General features: G+C 42.1%; 1 protein-coding gene across 4 annotated transcripts in view; it reads right to left on the bottom strand.

Moving 5' to 3' along the window:
• LMO1 (LIM domain only 1) overlaps positions 1-21,210 on the bottom strand; it is a 70,471-nt gene that overhangs the window by 24,962 nt on the left and 24,299 nt on the right. For all 4 annotated transcript variants that reach the window (XM_027700818.1, XM_027700810.1, XM_027700829.1 and 1 more), the window contains one exon: positions 618-831. In XM_027700818.1, coding sequence (XP_027556619.1) covers positions 618-831 — 214 coding nt within the window. The remainder of the gene's footprint in view (positions 1-617; positions 832-21,210) is intronic.

Genomic DNA, 21,210 nt, shown 5'->3' with positions numbered 1-21,210 from the left:
CCCATACACAGCAGGCAAAAAGCCCCATGTATTGCAGACACATGCTGACAGGATAGTTGTAACTCACAGTTAGTGATGGTCTCTGCTGATTTCCTCATAAAGAAAAGTTTTTTTGAAGTTGATCTGCAATTTTTGTATTTTACTTTGTTTAGTTAGGGAAGGGACAAGAACCCTTTGGGAGGAACCTTACTCAATAGAAGCACAAGAAGCCTGTCTAAAAGCTATGACTGAAAAAGAAAAGGTAAAGGTTTGGTCAGGTCTCAGTCAATATGCAGGAGTATAGCATCAGAGATATGCAAGAAGAATTAACAGTCTTTTCCTAATTTACTCAGCAAGCACTGTTTGCTCTTGCTGGTTCATAATAAGAAGAAGTAGAGTTAAGTCATGACTTTCTTCTTCTACCTTCACCTAAAAACAGAGTTCCACCTCCCTGACTACGAAATACCTTAAGTGCAAATAAAAAGCCATGCTTAGACAGAGGAAGAAACTCCAATCTCTTCTGGGCAGGGCTGACCATGCACAAGCACATGTTTTCATAGGAGAGGTTTAGAAACCCAGACAGCTGGCAGCATGCTGAGAGGCTTTGGGAAGAGCCCACAGTACGTTCCTCTATTTACCTCAGGTAATCTCTGCGGCAAAGAATGAGATTTGCTTTTGTGTAAAGAGTTGATCCAACCTCTCCAAGACGACAGTCACAGCAGGCACACTTTAAACAGTCTTCATGCCAATACTTATCCAGAGCCTTCAGCAGGTACCGGTCCTTGATCTTTCGGTTGCAGCCAGCACAGCCCTTCTGCTTCCCTTTGGGTTGTACGGATAACATCGGCACACCTGCAACGCAAACAAAGCATTTCATTGAGAGGATATCCAGACAGCTTGGATAGGTTACTGGCATTTGGGGTAGCACTGTGAGCTATAGGTAGATCTGTGAGCAAACACTGCTGCTGGTTTCATTACATCAAGCTCACGCTGTAAGAAGCTGACAGTCAAAGGAATTTTACCTTCATCTGCTGTCAGGGGCTAAGTGGGAGTGTGACACTTGCAAGAATGAAGCCCTTTTTTCCTGAGTGTAGGGCTGACACAACGCACCAGACTTTTTGTAATTAACATCTTGCAGTGGAATAAACTGGCTGCAATATCAACATTTGCTTTTCCCCTCATTACCAGTACCCTTGTGTTGTTAATTACCTGCCAAAGGCAATTACAAAGATCAGAAGGGCCACCACTGCACGTACTCCCAGTCCAACATCTTGGCTGGATCAAGTTTGATGGGGAAAGGAGAGGAGAGGGTATAAAAAGATGTGGTATACCACTGTTTTTCCTCTCTTGTGAACCCCACTGGTAACAGAGGCCTCACCGGAAGCTAAAGCAGTCCAGGGGCTGCTCCAAAATCAATGTGATTCCAAAGTTCTTGAGGAATGCTGAGAATAACCCAACCAGTGCCCCCCTGCCACTAGTGAAACCATACTCCTTGAGCAAACTAGAGCTTTCCTCCTCCTCTTGTATCACTGGAGAAGGTAGTAAAAAGCCAGGAGTTGCTTCCTCCCTGGAAAACCCTGCTGGAACCGCAAAGCAAGGATGAGCTAGCTGGGAATGAGGTGGTGACAGGACTTTAAGTCATGAGGCTGGTGGAGACTTGCCGTGGCCACCATCCTCACAGTGCTGTTTTTTCCTCTCCTCCAAGCAACAAGTGCCTCCCTTGTGAGCACTGACACAGCTGTGAAACCTGTCAGCCTTCTCAGTTTAAGAGGGGGGCAAGAAAGGATTTTATGGAATCAACAGGCAAGGTGGAAAAATAAACAAGGATTGTACTGTGAGGGAGGACAGGGACAAGAAATGATGAAAGAAGTATTCACTGCTATGCCAGAATTCCATTTTCTCTAGAGCCTTCATCTTACTTTGTTACAATTTTTATTTTTGCTGTTGTCAATCACTGAAAATGACAACGCTGGGCCTGTAACAAATACATTGTGGGCTTAACCAACGCAGACATGATGAGAGGGCCACAGTAGCAGGTGTCACTGGCTATATACTCATACACAAAGTTAATCTGCCATTTCTGTAGGAAGCACTGGATGTTCCAGAAAGCAGCAGCTTGATAATGGAATTATTAACAATCCCTTAACTAGAGAGGACGAGTCAGTGCCACTCTCGTGACATTCACTGCTTTCCTTAAAAGCCAGGGTGACCTGAGAGTGCCTAATGGTCAGCACATGTAAACCCACCACTCCTACAGTAATAATTGCTTCATCAGAGCTGCGAGCAGATGACAATAGCACTTAAGACACCTCTACACAAACAGCGAGGTATTGATCCATTTGTAATCAAAGTGGTCTCAGCAGCATGGAGACAGGTCAAGTAACATTCAAAAACTCTAAAGGCTTAAAGAACCCGCCTGCCCTCTGCTGCAGCACACTTGAAACCCGCTCACAAAGTCTCTACGAGCAAACTCTTGACACCAGTGACAAATCCCCAAAAATTAAGTGAAAACTTACATCTGTGTTAGACTGCCACACATGCAACCTCTAATGCTACCGAGAGAGAAATTCCACATACACAGCCACAGAGAAACACACATTTGGAAAGAGGGAGAAGACAGGGAAGTGACAGAAATCGAATATACTGCAGGTCAGACTGCAGAAATCCTGTGCACCTGGTGAGAGTTTCTTACAAGAACAAGAGAAGTGGCCCCGTGGTTCTAGACACAGCACTTTTTTTTTTTCCTCCTTTTTTTTTTTCCAAAACACATTTCAGGAACAAGGAGAAGCTTCACTTTTCAAGTAATTTCTATGCTCTTCCCAAATCCACACCAGGAAAACAGCACATTGTGAGAAGAGGTTGCCTTGTTCTGAGGCAGAGAAGGGGGTGTACACAAATTTGCATTTGCAAACTGTGTAAGATCAGTACCAGTGATGAAAGAAAATAGTTTGCACCTATGAAAACTAAGACCTAGATGTGTAAATTATACTTTAGATAGGAACCCCAGACACCAGCAAGTCATTACCCACACCACAAATAGGCTCTCTAAACGTAAGCTGTATAACCCCGGAGGCCGAGGAGGGTTTCTTACAAAGGAGGGTCATCATACAATTCTTTTGCAAGCTTCATCTAGGTAACCTGAAGATCCTACATCTGGAAAGATGCAGATTCTGAATAAACAGTGCACCTTAAACACCCGCTCAAGAGGCTGCCACAAGGGTGGGGTTTGAGATCGGCTCTGAGATTCAGCAATGCAAGACCTTCAGCCAGGTGGGACTTCCCAAGGCTCCTGAGCACTTTTGGAACCAGTGCCCTTTCAGAGTTACAGCTGCCCTCCCCCAGAGCGAGGGCTCCACTGCAACAGCAGCGTGATCAAGAGCAAGGGCATTTGCACAGGGATGAAACCCTGGCTGGACCATTAGGAGAGGCTGGTTTGATTACTTAGGACAGGTTAGGAGGGTCTCCTGTGGCAAGCAGGTGGATGGCTGAGGGCTGGCTGTAGTGGCAGTTCTTGTTCCATCTGTGGCCCTGGCAGCCCTCACTCACTGCAGCCGTCTCAGCTCCCCACTATTGCAGGAGCACCATTGTCTTATGAGAGGCTTCTGCGAATAAGGGGAATGTAACACTTTGATTTGCTTCTAATAACTAGCAAAGGAATAGATATATATATTTTTAAGCAGTACCTTAAGCAAGGAAAAAAGCTATGTATTTGGTCAGTGTTCAGCAGGGGGCTTTCTAATGAAAAAAGGTACCATTTCAGAGATCATATGATGTTCAAAGCTGCTATTCCCACTCAGATAATAACGAGCAAGGTCAGCCTCTGCTGGTCAGGTTCAGTGTTTTGAAATTACATTTTGGGCTGTGAGGTTTCCCTCTGACATCCCAACCAACCAGTCTGCACGGAGCACACACGCCACTACTGAAAGTTGCAGCTGCAATTAGCTGGTGAGTTGACACAGCAGGCAAGGCGTGAAACAAAATTTCAAAAACTGCCAAACTTGATCAGCAAGGGTTCCTCAAACACTTGCCATGTCATTTCCAAGCAATAAGAGAGAAGCATTTTGGAAGCTTAACCCCTTTCACAGTCAAAGGCTTGCAGAGAGAGAGGACACAGCCAACACCAAACCCTGATTCCCTCCTCCTGCCTCCCCTTCCAGCAAACCTCAAGCAATCTGGGCTTTGCAGGCAGAAACCACCTGGAGTACTGCTCTTTCTTTTTGGAAATTTCCCCACTGCAACAGTGAGGTGCTGCTTCATTTCTCTCTGCAATTCTTTCCCAGTGTTTGCCGAAAACCGCCAAGATACCTAGTTCAATTTGATGAGGGGCATGTGGTGTCTAACTGGGGCTGTCAAGAAACAAAGGGGTCACCTTCAACAAATTCCACATGTGCTGTGTGGGCGAGGATTAGAAAATGAGAAGTAGTGTTGCAGAACTAGAAAAATTAACAGCTGGACACTAACAGATTTAAATACGTGATCACAAGGGAACAGATTATTGCCAAATTCTGAAAGTACCATCAAGTTGTTCTCTGTTCTCCTGTTGCTAGACATCCAGTGCTCTCTTTTCTTAGAAACAGCAGATGAAGCCTTTCTATTTCTGGCTACCTACACTCCCTTCTTTGCCCTTTACAACTTAATAGACTTGCTGCTGGTAAATACAAAACTAAACCTGTTCTGAGTGCTCAGAGCTCCAATACACATTAAAAAATTATAGACACCACCTCTGGACATACTGAAATTTATGTGTGTGTCTAAAGAGGCTGTTATTGTAGTGAGTAATCTAAACTTTACCTCTATTCACAGTCGGACAAACAAGCTTTAATCAGCCCATATCTTCTCAGTCGGGGTCTTTCTGTAAATTGATTCAGCTGGCTTTATAAAACAAGTGTCCACTAAGTACACCTCTAAATTTTTCTAAGCCATTTTACTGATATTTCTATTCACATGGCAATCAGCTGCAGTTCCTCTAAGGGCACTGTTCATAAAGCCTGGTTTCCAAGAGAGCCTGGGAACTTTTCATAAATGGTAGACCTTTTAAATAACAGTTATCTGCACTGGTCCTACGGTGTACGGCTCCACAGTGCTCTGGTCTGCCAGGGAGCTACCGGTCCCGTCTGAAAGCATGGAAGTTCACCACCTAATTTCTTTAATGCAACTCTAAAGGTTAATTGGTCTGAAAGAGTAATGGGGGACTGCTAGCTAATGATATATGCCTCAAGGCTTTGCAGCTTGCCTGTATTTTATACAGTCAAGTCCAGAGCATAAAACACAGGTGATATCACCAGAACTTTTCAGACCCCCCTCCAACCTGCCCCCCTCGGCCTCCCCCTCTCGCGCCCAAGCCCTCTGCCTCTACACCCGCGTGTGCCGAGTGAGAGCTGCAGGAGCTGAAGGCAGTTCTCTTCCACCTGCATTTCATGCCTTATTAGAGGGGGCTCTGAGAAGTGCCGCCACTGCACTCCTCATTACCACGGCAGAGAACTAAAAACAACCCTAATGAGGAGAGCCAGAGCGTACAGTACGGGGTGGGAGGAGGGACATCCTCCCACACTCCCCAAGGAATCTGGCCAAAATCTTCAATTTGCCATTTATGACAGCTAATTAGTTATTCTATTCAAAATCTTTGCTTTAAATAAAAGAACTAATTATACACAAAGGTCAGTCCCCCACCTCCTGTGAAGCTCACATAATTGGCTTATTTCCCCAACATTGTGTGTATGTTTTACACAATGCTTTCAGGCAGATGGCTTTAACTCTTTCCCTCGACAAGTTTTTTGGTGTTGGCTTTTTTGTCGTATTTGGGGATTTTGTTTGGTTTTTGGTTGTTGTTGGTTGGTTGGGCTTTTTTCTTTCTTTAAAACCCCAAAACTTTTCCTCAGATTAGCTACTTTTACCGTAAAAGCTTGCTCAACAACAAAGTAAATAACTACATGCACACACACACAAACACACACAATACATCTACTCTCTGAAAGGTTTGTGACAACCACTCCAGCGCAGTGCTTCCAGCCTTGTTGTACAGCACCTTGCACAACACTGCACTGGAATAATATTTTTGTTCACCACCACCAATTCTTTCTTGAGCAGTGCCTTCATACACAGCTACCACATTTCTGAACCACTCTTCTGGCAAAGACCACAATTACTGCAGGTTTACGTTACTTTTTTTTTTTAAATTTTTTTCTTTTTTTTTTTTAATTTATATAAGTGACTATTACAGGTATGCAGCATTCCAGTGCTAAAAGCAATTTTGGTTTAAAGACCAGGGTTTTTGACAGTTGGGCAATTGAGCCTAGGTTTCAGAGTTCCACTTGAGGGAAAAAATGTTTGTTTCTATCATCAACACCTTTTAAATGAGCTGACCTCCTTTTGCCTGCTAACAAAACCGCCAGCATTTGGCTGCAAAAGATGAAAAAGTAACTGAAGAGTAGGAGTAATCTTATTAACTCCTGTCTCATCACAATAAATAAGCTGCAGTCTTATGTCTTTTATCAGAGGATCTGATATCATTTAAAAGCATTAGAGTCCTGCATCACCCATTTAAGTAAATGCAGAGAGTCACTGCCAAAAAGATGCAGTGAATTTCATTGCCTTAAAAAGAAACTCACTTTGTGTTCCCAGTATTGTATTACTCACCTTCTATGAGTACTACACCCTGTGAAACAAGTCAAACCTTGCACTTCCACTGAACTGAGAGCGAGCTGTCTCGGGCATCTTCACCAAGAATTTCATTTGAAGAATTATGGCCAGCAAGGTGAAACTCATCATGTCATCTGTATATCCAATTAAAACATTACATTTGGAACACCAAGTACTTGCAACTAAATGCTTATGAACAAGCCTTAGACCATTCATCAAAATTATTCACTGAGTAACCACAATCTTTTTTCATTTCCCATTTCATGCTGCAATATGCAGAAGGTGATTTTTACAGTGGCTTTAGCAATTCATTTGTGGTATTCTTTCTTCTGAATCATTCGTTAACAGATTTCCCAAGCATGGCAAAAAAGTAGTTGGAGAGGGCAGTTAGTAGGAGAACCATTTTGATTAGTGTCTCTATTTTAACTATGCTATAGTTTTGTGACCAATAGCACAGTAATTTTTTTGGCCATACAGTTCATGACAAGCTTTAAAGAAATATATTTTAGAGTCTAGTGTCTCCTGGCAGTTTCAGCTGCCTAAAAGTGACCCAAAGCTGCATGAGTGGCTTAAATCCCCCTCCCACTTCACACGCAGAGACCCTGTTTTCAAGGATTTGCTCAGACAGAATATATACAAAACAATAATTCCAAGATAATAATTCACATCATTTGAATCTGTACCAATGTAGGTTCTGAATCAGGACAGGAGGTTTAGGATTAGTATTTTCATTTTCACCACAAGTTTTGAGTCTTCTAGTACTGCTTTTACACTCTCTCTATTACAGAGTTGCTCTTACCAGAGGAACCTGTAGCTATAAAGGAACACACGGCAGCAGGACCAAACACAGACCATACTAATTGTTGCTGCAAAATAGTTTCTATAAATCATTATGGTAAGCAACATTTTCCCTGTGCTCATAAAAAATGCTTTTTTGAGCTTTAATTTTTCATAATTGGCGTATATCCAAAGCTTATTCTTAGCACATCCAGTGTTTCAGTAAAATCCATTTATACTGTTTGAAGCCCTGGGTACAGTAAAGACATGCAGATTTCTTCCACCTTCAACGTAATCTGAGAACATTCTGATCAAGGTTTCTCAATAAGTCACAATTTAGCTTACTACAGTCTCACAAAGGTCCTGATTTTAGGTGGCCAGTTCCCTGTGCCTGTAGCAGAAAAAAAGTTTGGCAATGGAGCGACTATTCTCAAATCACCTTCTCAGCAGTATAAGAACATCACAGATGAGAAAATTATTATTAGGGATGACTAACCTGAAATTCATCCCATATTGCTCAACATTCTATCAATTTGCAGGTGACCATTGAAAAGACACTAAGCTCAAAAATTGCTTATTTAGTGGGTTTGTGTGTCAAAGGAAACCAATGGAAGAAGAGTCTCTGAGTCAAATGTTCACAAAGGTAAGAACTCATCCCTCACTTTTCAGCTCTTTTAAGAATAACCTATGCACCAAAGTTCAATACAGGGAGGGGTTTGTGCACTTCCCCTTCTCCAAAAGGAAAGAAAAGCAAATAGAAAAACCTAATATCAAGTTAAATAACCCAAAGAGTATTTGAGAAGTAAAAACTCCTCAATTATTTCCAGGCATGTGTGTAATACCACATAATTATCACCTTCCAGTTAAAATGGACTGTTTAACATATTGAGGCTCCAAGACAAAAGCAAAGACGTGCGATGCAGCAGAGCTCAGGTTGAGCAGTGAAACATTAATGTCCCCCTGATAGATTTGGCATGCTATATATGTGAATATTTTAAAGAGAATAGAACTATATCATTGCACAATCATCATCATCATCATCTTTTCTTCTGCCTCTTTGCAGACATATACAATGTCAACCTAAGCTTTCGGCAACCTTAATAGAATTTCAGTGCCCACTGCCAAATGGCCATTTGATGTTCTGCTCTGTGTACACTGATGAAGCAATCTGTCACAGCCCTTAATGCAGGCAATGATGACTATCCAATCTAAAGCTTTCACAGGCTTATAGAAATTTCTCAAGACTTTTGGAGCCTGTAAAAGTTTGTGCAATACCACAGAAGTATTTGGAATCCTCGTGCTCTGTATTTAATGAAATATGAATATGCTCCTTTAAACGTTTCTAGAAGAAATCCTACCCAGGCCAAAAGCATATTTTACACCATCAATCACCAGAAAGTCGTGCTGGCAACTCTGAAATAGCAAATGCTACAGTGACTGCAAGTTATGGTATTATGAAAATAACAGCCCCTCCTGCCCCTGTCCAAATTTGCTGCCAAGACAAGTATTGATGCTCATGCCCTGCTCAAGATTAGTGTAATAAATATACTTAGACTAAAATTTATTTGCATGTAAGAGGCAAGTAAAGATTTGCCTATAGAGAATACAGAGGGAGTCTATCTACTTAATGCAATCTATGTAAGAGATACAATTGCTGCTGACTGACCTTCTAAAAAGTGAAATCACTTCCCTAGTGATTCAGAAAGATGCGGTTATCCCCCAAACCTGTCCCCTTCTCCCTTTCCTAGTAAAACCAGACCCACCCATTTGCTATTAAAAGTTGAAAGGAGAAGGGCAAGGAGAGCTATTTCCCCCTCTTCTTGTTGAAAGGAAAAAACACAACAGACAGTCTTTTGCAGGACCATTTGCATGCTGAGCTGTCAGACCATGCACTTTCCATTAAAGAGATAGCATCCCTTTTCATAAGTCCATTTGGGATCCATTTTAGTGTTATCTAAAAATCAAATCTACATGGTAATCCTTTTAATGTACTCTTGACTTTTAAAAACAGCTTTATGTTCCTTCAGGAAATGTTTTAAGCCATTACTCTGTAATTACTACTCACCTATGAAAACACTGATCTTTTACAATATATAATCAGTTTGCTGACTTAAAAAATAAAGCAGACTGGAATTTTGTTTCATGAAAGTAGCAAAGAGAAACCACAGTTAAGAGAGCATCCCATCTCCCCCCTATGCAATATATCCAAGTGGTATGTTTTTTGTGTTGCGTAAGAGTGGAGCTGAGGTGGTCACAGTTCTGAGTGCCTGAGTTAAGTCTCTGTGTGTGGAGACTCTCCGTCTCAGTTGTGCATTGGTAAGCACTGTGAAAGTAACAAATAAATAAATACTGATTTGGGAAGCAGAATTTGTGTCATTGTAGATATAAATAATACCCTAACCTTTTGCAAGCCCTGAAGTTTTGAGTGACACTATACAACCTCCAGAAAGGCCATGGAATTTGTGGAACTGCTTTGATAAGCTTCAGCAGTACATGAACTAGTCTCAGAAGAGGTGTCAAAAATGGTTCACATCTAGTGTGACTTTACTGGATTTATCCACACCTGCAGTCAACACGGGAATGCCTTGTCAGATTCCAGGGGCCTAAAATTACCTTGAAAGTCCTACTACCAGCTCCTGAAGGCTTTGCCTTGCTCCTTTGCAGACTCCACTACCCACCCAGAGGTGGTTGGGAGGCGGAGGAGAGTTCGAGTGGGATAGTGAGCCAGCACTGTCTTGCCCTTTCCAGCAGGAGCCAGAAAGGGGCCCAGAGTCCATTTTACTCAGGTACAGTTCCTGTATGAGAAGGATCAGAGAAAAGCCCATGACTTCTGTAATGCAGCTGCTCAGACTACAGGAGATCCCTGGATATCCCAGCCTTGCATGCAGCTTAACAAAGACCCAAGATGTTTATACAAAGTACAGCCCACTACCAACGGGAAGGATCCTTCCCCTCCCAGCACTGACCCCAGAGAACACAGTCCTGGCAAAAACAGTTTAAAATTTCAAGACTAGATAAAGGGCACCATAACGTTTGTCAGAAAGAACTTGCTGTACCTTGCAAACAGTATTAAGCAAAGTTGTTGTTCTCCTAATGCCACCAAGATAGAGAGGACAGAGAAAGCAGAGGCTGCATATTTCATTGCTTCTGTTCTTCTGTTTGCTGAGGTCTAACTTAAGCCTTACTTAGCCACAGTTTGCTCCCATTGTTGGATTTTACTCTACCCCATTTCGCTACCACAATTAGGACAGAGAAAGTCCTGCTCTTGGCCATTTCCCCTTTCATTCCCAGGAAAAGGTATGCAGACCCCAGTGCGACGCTGTTCATTAAACATTTGTTATAGCTGCAGTTGGCCAGTAACTATATGCCTCAAACTAATTTTTGTTATTCACGACTGATTAAGTCAGGGCTCACAAGCCACAGCTGGCCATTAATGTTACCCTTCTTTACAAGAAAATACGCTGATAAGAATGAAAAGTGGTTTCTTGGCATTAGCTGTTGTATACTCGTTCTATAATGAGTTCCTTTGAGGTGACGTATGGAGGCAGGATTTGAGCACTGTTACCCCAGCCAACAAGAAAGACACAAGTAAAATTGCACAACTTTCTCTTTTGTTCCTTTTTTTTTTCTTTTCTGAGATGTCCAAGAAATGCTTTGAAAACTCTGCTGCAATTCACCATATATTCCTGAATAAAGTGAGCACTAAGGGTTTGGGGCAAGTTAGCATACATTTTAGTTTGCACTAAAGCATCTTAGGAGTCATATGAAGTACACCGTAACAGAGCATATTCCATTCTATTAAGCATTCAGGAGCATCACAGTATTCAGAATATGGATGAGAAGTTGGAATTGCACAAGACATTCCTTCTCTTACGATTGACCACTGAGTTGAATTCAAGCTGATCCTAAGGGAGCCATTTTCATTAACCTACTGTAGCTCTCTAATCCTATTCCCTGAATTTCAGACCACTACCACTACAAGAATTTATGACCTGTTGCCTGCACTTTGGATGGTACTTCACTTCACTTTTTTCCTCAATACATCCTGCTCCTCTGGATCATTACCGCTGCTTCATGCAGCAACTGATCCCCTGAAAGTGGAAGCCGGCTCTTCAATTCAGTTATTTATGCTCCGTTTAATTCACCATACATGAAGATGCCGATGGTTACACTTGGTGGGAAACAATGACAAAAATAATAATCATATGACCCAGCCCAGCGTGCAGAACCGAAAGCCTCCTGAGATGTGCTTTCTGAAGTCTGGCCTCGATATGTATCTACTAATGCTTTCCCTGAAACCTCAGACTAAAAAATTCTAACCCACTAACCTTCAGCTCCAAAAATGCTACACTTCCGTGCCAAAAAACTTACTGAGCAGCTTTCCCACCGCTCCATTTCCACGAGAGCCTACTGCTTGATTTGCTCAGTTTTTGTCCACCTCATCATGAGATTCATGACTGCTGAAAAGAACTCCTTCACTGAACTAATGAAATAAGGAGTCTTAAGTGCCCTGCAATCCTTTTTAGAAAAGGCTGTATCTCCAGATGAGTCTCAATTTCACAGCATCAGGGAACTGTGTGCCAACACACTGAACCGGAACGCCAGGGCTAGCAGGAGTTGCAGACAACAATGCTAACATCAGGGTTATTTTAGATTAGAGCACTTCCAAATCAATTTTGGATTCAAACTTTTAAATGCACTCTCCAGAAGGAATCTGCACTGACTGAGTATTTTCAAGGCTAATTTTCTAAGCTCGAATGAAACTCATTCTTATCTAAGAAAAAGATGCAACTAACCTTTGCCACAAAGGCTGGGTCATAGCTAGAAAATGAGGTAGACAACTGCCCTAAAAATGAATAAACTGCCTAAGGACACATCTGTAAAACTGTGAACAAAAAAAAAAGCCACACCATACTGATGTTGTTGGGAAGAGATTTTAACTGAGACCGGAAGTTGTCACGACATTTGGGATTTAGGGCACTTCTCTTTTAGCTGAGGTGCCCCATCTCCTACAAGCAGTCCCACACCAGCAGAAGTAAGGACACACTCTGGGCTCTCTGAGGCAGCAGGACTCCACTCCAGGAACACGCATCACACTGCAGTGGGACAAAGAAGGTGCTGAACATCCACAGCCTGATGGCAGTTTTTTTCCAGACTAAAACTCCTTCTGAATTAAGACAGATCCTCAGCACTCTACAGAAAAGAAAGTGGTTGTGATGAGAGAAGAGAATGTCTAAGACAGATGGGAGAGTTAAGGTTAAAGTTCAGACCAGAAGCAATTAAGACGGGTAAGAGTGCTCTGCAACTTGACACAGGTTTGCTTTGTATTCAGAACTTTTCACTAGCATTAAGCATCTTAACTTGTGTATAGAGAGATTATAATTAAAACCTGACAAGCTTAAATTAGCCATTTAGAAAAGGTTCTCCAGAAAGCTTTTAAAGTAGACTAAACATATCTATTAAAATCGAAGAAAGGAAAAAAATCAGAGCCATTTTCAGTTACAATAGTTTTTCCTACCTAGATATCTCAAGAGATTAGACAAATTTGAAATCAAAGTTCTGCAACTGTCCAAAGCCACTTAATAGGAGGGAGAGGGAGGAAGTGTGGCAATTAGAAAAACCTTTAAAACCCCCTCTATTTAATAGCCACAGACCTTTGGATGAACATAAGCACTCCAGAAACCCCATTAAAAAAAAAAAAGAAAAGAAAAAAGAAGAGATCCTTATTTCCCTTTGGGATTTTTGAGCACTTCAGGGAGTGCTCTATTATGGTTCCCCAGGGACGGGGGAATTATGTCAATCTGCCACAAGGCGGGCAGTTAGTGAGGTAAGTGGCTCAGGAGCTGGTTTTCACCAGGCCATGCCAATTAAAGCATAGGGAGCATTTTCATCTCACACTGGCTATTTAGATTAATTCCTAGTGTTTCAATGCTATACAATTTTTCTACGAGATCAAGGAACTGAATCTAAAGAAAATTTGCTCTTTATTAAAAAAAGAAACTTATCCACCAGTGTCAAATGACACCAGGTAATTTTTTTTCCCCTCCGAAAAGAAAAAAAGCTACAAATATTTTGATATCTCAAGAAAAAGTTCACAGACTATAAATATCTATAACCCAGGCTTGTGAAAATAAAAGTCATTAAGGGCAGGTCTGCTGCAAAGTCCACCTTATTACTTCCAAATCACATTATATTCCTTCTTTCCCTGCCTCGCCTTTCATAAAGCGACTGTAGTTCTGGAGAAATGTGGCTGGACATCTAGCTGGTACACAAAACACAAGCTTTGGTTTCCCAGTATGCATATCCAGCCCTGCCATGCCCTCCTCTTCTCTACTGCAGAGGTCAAGAGAGCAATCCCAGCTGGCTCTCGGCACAGCTTTTGGTGAGGAAACAGCTATAAACATTTGCTTATTAACCTTAAGAGCTCCTGAACAACCCTACGTTATTCCTGGCTCTGATTGCTCCCAAAGCCACATCAGCCTCTCTGCAATCTTCATTTTTAAAGCTCTGGAGCAGATACTTGTATGTGCACGAAATACATAATATGGGTATTTGGATAGGCCATAGGGTGTCCTTGCCATAACCTGTTGCAGCAGCCTGTTGCCACTGTTGAAGACTCAGAAGTTCCATGATTGTAGCATCCTACTTTTGGGTGAGAGAGGGAGGCAGATAGGAAGTGGAGGAACAGAAATCAGCACAAACGTTACAGAAAATATGGTGCAGACACGAGTACTGTAGTTCTTCAAAGTAAGGAGAGAGTCTGTCTCTGAGAAAAATAATCAAGCTGTAGCAGCAATGATCGCTCTAAACCCATGTCGTTTATCTGCAGCCTACATTCATTGCTTCCACATGCAAAACGTAATCCTTTTCTCCAATCTACCTCAACTCTACTGCACTCCATGCAGTACCTCTTTTCAGAAGGAGTGTCTAAATTATCTAAGCACAGGAAAAAAGAGTGTTACTTTAAAGCAAGCCATGATCTGCCACAGCAAAGCGTGAGATGAGTAATTTGTTACTTCAAGTGCTAGGAGGTCTTTTTAATTTTTTTTTTAAGTGCCAACAGTATTTGAAGTGGTAATGTGCATATAGAAATCTTAATTCATTTTGTTTCATCTTTATAGACCACTAGTGTACTTATTCCTGATTCACAGTGAACCAAAAGTCTGATAAGGGAAAACAACATCTGCTCCAGATCTAATACCTAATGGAAGTGTGTGAATGAGGATTTCCAGAGCTCAAGATCCATTTGGGTCTTTAACTGAACTGAACTTACAAACAGGAATTGGGTGAAAAAGAATAGATATCTGCATTTCGGGCACCCTAAAGTTCAAGTAAAAAAAATCTATTCCATTTTTGGTTATCCGTAGCAGCAATTTCACAGCAACTGCTGGGTGTGCAATTGCCACACTGCTTTCAGAGAATCAAACAGCAGAAGACTTCTCCAGAGACTTCTCACTTTTTATGCAGGTTCAGCCTTGTTTTCACTTCATTCCCAAACCTACCACAGCTGAAATTCGGTCCCAGTGCCAAACAGGTCCATCAGGCAGCACCAGAGGAGCGGCAGATCCGCACTGAAAGCCGATGCAGCCCAGGCAGCAGCCTGTCAGTTCCTCCTCCCACTGCTATAGTGGGACCATCACTGTATCCTCCACTGCCCATCCCACTGTGCCTCTGTCTGTCCCTGCTGACAGGTGCCTGGGTCAGGGGTATTTTCCCCTGGAAGCACCTGGTATGTCCCAGGTGAGAGTCTTCGCTCCCCTCTGAGAAGAGTTTGGCTCAGTCATCTCTGAAACACACAGTGGTGACATTTCCCTGTTGTTTTCTCCTCTCTCTCCCCATCCCCTCAGCCTCTCTCCATATGTACTGCCACTAAGATGGTGCTGAATAGGACTTGCTAGGCTCTCTCTAGTCTGTCAACAGGACTGCTGGCCAGTTTTGAGTGATGGACATGTATCTTGCTTTCAAAGGCCTACAGCTATCTCACAACTGACACACTGACCTCTGGGAAGCAAAAATTTGTCACTGTTATATGATGTCACCAATGATACAAATCAGGTAGCTCCAAAATATTTACTTTTATTTTAATGAGCTACATCAAAAGATATTCCTACAGCCTGAGCAATCAGAAAATTTGATTTTTTAAAATCTGTTTCCAGTGCTGACACTGCTCATCTCTTGCCTAGAGACCCACATATTACAACCATAGAATGGGGGTCTCCAGGTCCATCTCCAGAGAGAGGTGAAGCCAACAGGCAGCACTATTTAAACAGCCAAGAAAATCAGGAGAAACCCTTGCTATGTATCAGTGCTCTGAGACATCCTCTGTCTGTGCAAAACAGGCACTACTTCCGTGCTTAGGATTTGCCCATCCCTCTCTCCGAGATCAGCCCTCAGCAATAACAACAGTTCATCTGCTGCTACGAAGGTCAAGGGCTCCGCCAGCCCTCCAGAGATTTGAGCTACTGGTTCCACGGAGTCTGCCAGTATCAAACCTGACACTTAGATTAGTAGTTACTCCCCAGACATATCTAGTTTCCCATTTCTTCAGTTTCTAGTGTCAAAATACACTTGCAGTACAATATGCAAACCTCCACTGACAATATCTTCTCTGCTGTTCAGTTGTGGTGGGAGGAATGAGGAATGTCTATTTTTGCAGGGAAAAGGTGCACTTTTATGTTAATGTATTAGCATACTAATATACCTCTGAGCTCATGTTTTTGTTACAGTGCATTAAAAATGGTAAAGCTGCATTCCACAGTTACCATCACATTATCAGCACACAGAGAAATATTTTGGAAGTTAACATTTAAGACAGATGCTCTGCATTATAAACACCAGAGAATGATCAGTCTTTGATATGCAGTTCATGGATGGCTTCATCACAGCTCCATTTGGTAGTTTTGCTTGAGCCAATACACTGCAACACTATCTATCACCCTGTTAAGGTCTGAATCAGCACAAGTGCCTGCATATTACCCTCTTCTAAGGGCAGTGAAGTTAAACCAAGGGACCACTTCTTCGCATTCCATATGACAAAACTGGAGCAAACCTGTGTCCTCACCTCTCACAGAGCCTTAATATATTAAAGTTATTACTTACTTTTAATTATAAAGAAGAGGGTTTACCTCATTTGCATCCTTAACTGTGAAGTGGCAATTTCCACCAGTGCTTCTGCAATCCAAAACCACACTTACACACCACAAAAAGCTCCTGCCACATCACACAGGAGCCACTTGTTTTGGGATGCCAACATCTTAAAAGTCTTCCAAATAGAAGGGTCAGCCTGGGTAATTTCATGCCCAGCTACAAGGAAGGAGACAAAATGAACCTCAAACAGGAGGTACCAAATCTTACCGGGCCACTGCACGCCACAGTTGTTAAGAAGGTTTGGAATTACAACAGAGCTCTGCTTCAAAACCCACAGACCTGGTTCTCCAAGGCTACACATTTAGAGCAGCTTGCAGATACACACTTACATCACTCAAGATGCTTTTTCACAGGCCCAAGGCTGCATGAGCAGCAGAAAACAAGTTGTCCTCCTCAGCTCCACTGAGGTAAACAGGCACCAGCCTTATTCCACCAACTACATTTATTACGTGGCTGCATCGGTTCCTTTTCCTCTCCCTTTGTTTGTCAAAGGACAAGCCAGTTCTGAATTCTGGGATTTCCTATAAGAGTGCCATTGACAATTTTTGAGATTCATTAATTCATGGCCAATTCTGCAGAGAAGGTCCACGTTTGGATACAGTCCACCTTGTGAAGTGCCAAGAGAAGAAAAAGAAGCCACAGCAACACATAGGTTCAGGCCACAGAAACAGCAAGAGGATATCAAATGTTGCTTTAAGTGCTGATATATTTGTGCTTTGAAGGAAAAATGCCTTTGGGAATCGCAGCAGGAGTCATATATATATATATATATATATATGCAAAATCACCTTTCTGTCTCTCTCTATATATAGAAGTGACTTTGCATATAAAGGGACATTTATTATTTTCAATTAATGGCATTCTGATAGACACATTTACCCTTCTAAGTGTCAGATTCAGCAGAATACAAAATAACAGAAGGCCTCTTATTTTGCCCTGAAAGTGGCCATGAAAGGATCTAAAGGCAAAAAAAAAAAAAGTAAGTCCACATTTTCTAGAAGACACATGACGACCTTTGATTTCTTTCAGTTCTGAAGCCTGGTTAGTACACCAAGACTTTTAAATACAGGTTTAAACACCTGCAAACAGCAAAGTGAAATGCCACTACAGCTCCTCACAAAATTAGGTGATGACCACACTGAGACACAGTAATAGATCTTGATCACAATCTCCCATGGATTATTAGAGAAACCTAATGTGGCAGAACACTATATAGTAGATTTCTGAAAAAATGGATAGCTAGAAGTCTAAACAAAATTCACACTTTGCGAGCAATATGTGTATAATATTACTGGACTTTAAACATCTGAAATGCTGTCTAAAAGGAGACAGAGAATTCACATCTTCATTTTGTGAGAAAAAACTATTTGTTTCGGGAGAGAAAATCTAGAAATGGAAAGCCACTTCAGTGACATTTTGTAATTTAAGCACCAATAAATTCTTCCCACACACGCCCACAGGTTGCTGGTGGCATGGCACCTGGATGGCCAGGACTGATACACAAGCATTTGTCACTTCTGAACCTCCTTAAGGCTAAAGAAAACAAGATAACACTAACTCAACCATGAGAAGGTAAGGGCCATATTTAAAAGAAAAACAGTTCAAATACAAGTGCAGATACTTAAGGCCAAAAGGTATTCCAGTGCCTAACTCCCCAAGGCAACAGGTCATCTTTGTCATGTACGTGCACACACACATGAACCATCAAATCCTTCAAACACTCTCGGTCATGGACATGCTGACATGAATGGTTAAGCAGTCAACACACCTCCACCAACATGGAGACAGCTCCCAACCAGCTGAACCTTTAAACGGGAAGGGTGGGAGCACACACAGCCTGAGTGAGGTTTTGCAGGAGAAACAAGCTGAAATCCTTGGGGCAGTTCAGCACGGCAGTCTGCATCTTCCACACCAAGGCATTTTGGAAAGCTCCTGTACGAATGTGCAAGCAGTTCTTGCATCTGGTTCCAGCTTAATCCTGTCTCTGCTCCTCTCCTGGTGCCATCACATTCTGCAGCTGCCTCTCATGGACTGTACATGCATCCTCCTGGCTCTCCTTTTTTAGTCACCTCAAAATGATATATGTATTAAAATGAACAATTTTACTCATATTCATTCTCCTTTCTCTGCTGGAAAGAGCTATAGACTGTTTGCTTGACTGAAAATTGGAACACTGGATAGTTTTGTGGGTTGGTTGTTGTGTGAGCTTGTTGTGGGTATTTTTTGATTTTGTTGTTGTTGTTTTTAAAATTAAGACTATCCTATCAAAAATAACACCTTCCCATCAAGTTACACTGTAGTTCACAGTTTGAAGGACTTCAGATAAAAATGCCTAACCACCTACTCAGCTATATAAATCTCCATGTTGTGGGTATTCCCACCCGGTGGCCTGATGCTAGACCTGTAAATAAATAATTCAGTACTCAAATAATAGCAGTTAAATTTAAAAAGCACCCACAAAACCTACTAGCGTTAACTGGAGCTTTCAATGCCCAGATTTAGTTTCTTGGGTATGGTGGGAAGCACAATTTATTACCATGGGGGAAGTTGAAAACTATCTCAGCAACACCTCCAAACATGGAAGCTGTCCCTTAGCCCCAAACAGTGGGCTGCAAATGCCCCTGGAATGCAGCTCCTTGTGCCCTCACATGGGGCTCCGCGACCTCCTCCAGACTTGCAGGACATGCCCACCTTAAAAACCCTCCTGAGGAGCTGGGATGCCAGTAACTCCCCAGTTTGGATTAAGAACTTCACAATGAACCAGAAAATCTCAGATTATGATTGCAGTTCTGCCACTGATTTTACGCATGAAAATCTCTGCGTCAGTATCTTCACTGGCAACAGTGAACCAGCAGTGCCAGTTATTTCCAAGAGATTTCAAGTGGTCTCCAGCACTCTGAAAGCACCAAGTTGCTTTATAAGTGTAAATGTGCTGCCAGATGCAAACAATTTAACATGACAGGCTACAGTCACCTTGTCCTAAAATCCTTTATCAAAGGCCAGGTAGATTAAAGAGATTAAACTTTCCACTGGGGTGTTTTAAAACTAGTTCCTCTGAAAGCATGAGTTTACAATTTTTTTTCAGCAAAAAGACTTTGGAAGCTGTGAGGCACTCTAGTAGAGACAACATAGATATATCTTACCAGCAAAAAGGCAGTTTTCCCTCCTTTTAAATGATGGAAAGTCAATTTGCATCATAATTAAACCAAGGCCCTGTAACGTTACTTTTAGTAAAAACAGTAAACTACGATAATAAAAGTGTACCTGGGGAATATTTAGAGAAAGCACTAATGATTTCTTCCCTAGTGGTTAATAAATTCACTTCCAGATCAATTTGTTCATGATAGAAACTTGAGAGCATAAACAGTTACACAAGCACATTAGAGTGTGTCTCTCAGTATAAATGATTTATTACAATGATTAGCAGCACATAAACAATTTAAAATACAACTCTAATTAGCTTTTTGGAAGAAAAGGAGAAAAACCTTCCTGACTCCTTCTACACATTATGTTTTACTTTTCTAAGTGTGTACTTTTTAATTAAATCCAAATGTCACAATAAATTTAAAGTGTTTTATTACCACCCTGGCTAACTAAGCCATTCATGCAAACACCCGTTATATTAAACCAGATGCAGGACTGAAAATGGTTGAGGAGAGAGGAAAAAGAAAAACGAGAAAAGGCAATTACTTCTATATTTGACAAGAGATTTGTACAAATGTTTAAAGACAAGAAGATCTTTGGCAAGGTTTCTCTGTTTTATCCAGGGAGGCCGGCCAGCTAATTGCTCTTTAATACCTGTTTCCAAGTTTGAAAATGTCGCACCCTGTTCAACTTTCCTCATCAAAAGCATAAGGAGGGGACAAGAGGAAGGTGGGAAAACCAGTCTGCAAGAAACCTAGCACAGTTTACTGCAAACAGCCAAAGCAGCCCATGTCTCTGCCTGTAAATACACATACCCTTTCCTGTGTCTGGGGGGAGCAGAGGGATAAAGACGTGTCCTTTCCAAAATCATTGAGTCCTCTCCCAGGAGGTGGCTGACAAACAGCTCTTGCCATTCATGACGGTGCCTGAACATCTCTGGGATTATGGGCCACTTCCCCTTAGCAGCCTATCCAGCAGGGAAGTGGATGTTCCCAGTCATCCCAGACAGCTCTCCCTCAGCTCAGGCACACTCATGGTGCCCTCAGCATAGCGAGGGACCCTGACCATTGCCAGCAGCACAGGGCATTTGCCTCTTACTTATGGGGAAAAGGGGAGGAAGAGGCTTTCAAATAAGGCCAGTAATATGCAAGCACCGATGGTGGGATGCTGCAGACACAGTCCAGGGTGACTGCTGAGCACTACTGGCCCATGGCAAGGCAGGTTAGGGAGCTGGGGGGCTGGGAGAGAGGGAAGGAGAAGTGGGAAACTCAACCCTAGAACTTCCCTGACCCATGTGGCAATCCTGAAGCCTCAGGGCCACTCCGCAGCACTTTGTTTTACTGCTACATCAGCAGCCTGGTCTAAACAGGACAGATTTAGCATAGTTCAGACAAAAGCTACCCATAAAAGAAAGCAGCTATGATTATTAAAATAGGTTAGAGAAAATGGGCACAGTGCAGATAAAGCTTTTGACCTTAGTGTGCAGCTCTCTCAAGAACATTTTAGCATAATTTATCTAAATTA

Source organism: Neopelma chrysocephalum, unplaced genomic scaffold, assembly GCF_003984885.1.
Source record: "Neopelma chrysocephalum unplaced genomic scaffold, ASM398488v2 Primary Assembly neopelma1_24, whole genome shotgun sequence".
In the NCBI taxonomy this organism is placed as follows: Eukaryota; Metazoa; Chordata; class Aves; order Passeriformes; family Pipridae; genus Neopelma; species Neopelma chrysocephalum.
The sequence above is the reverse complement of the archived record's forward strand: the minus strand, read 5'-3'. Positions and strand labels throughout refer to the sequence as shown.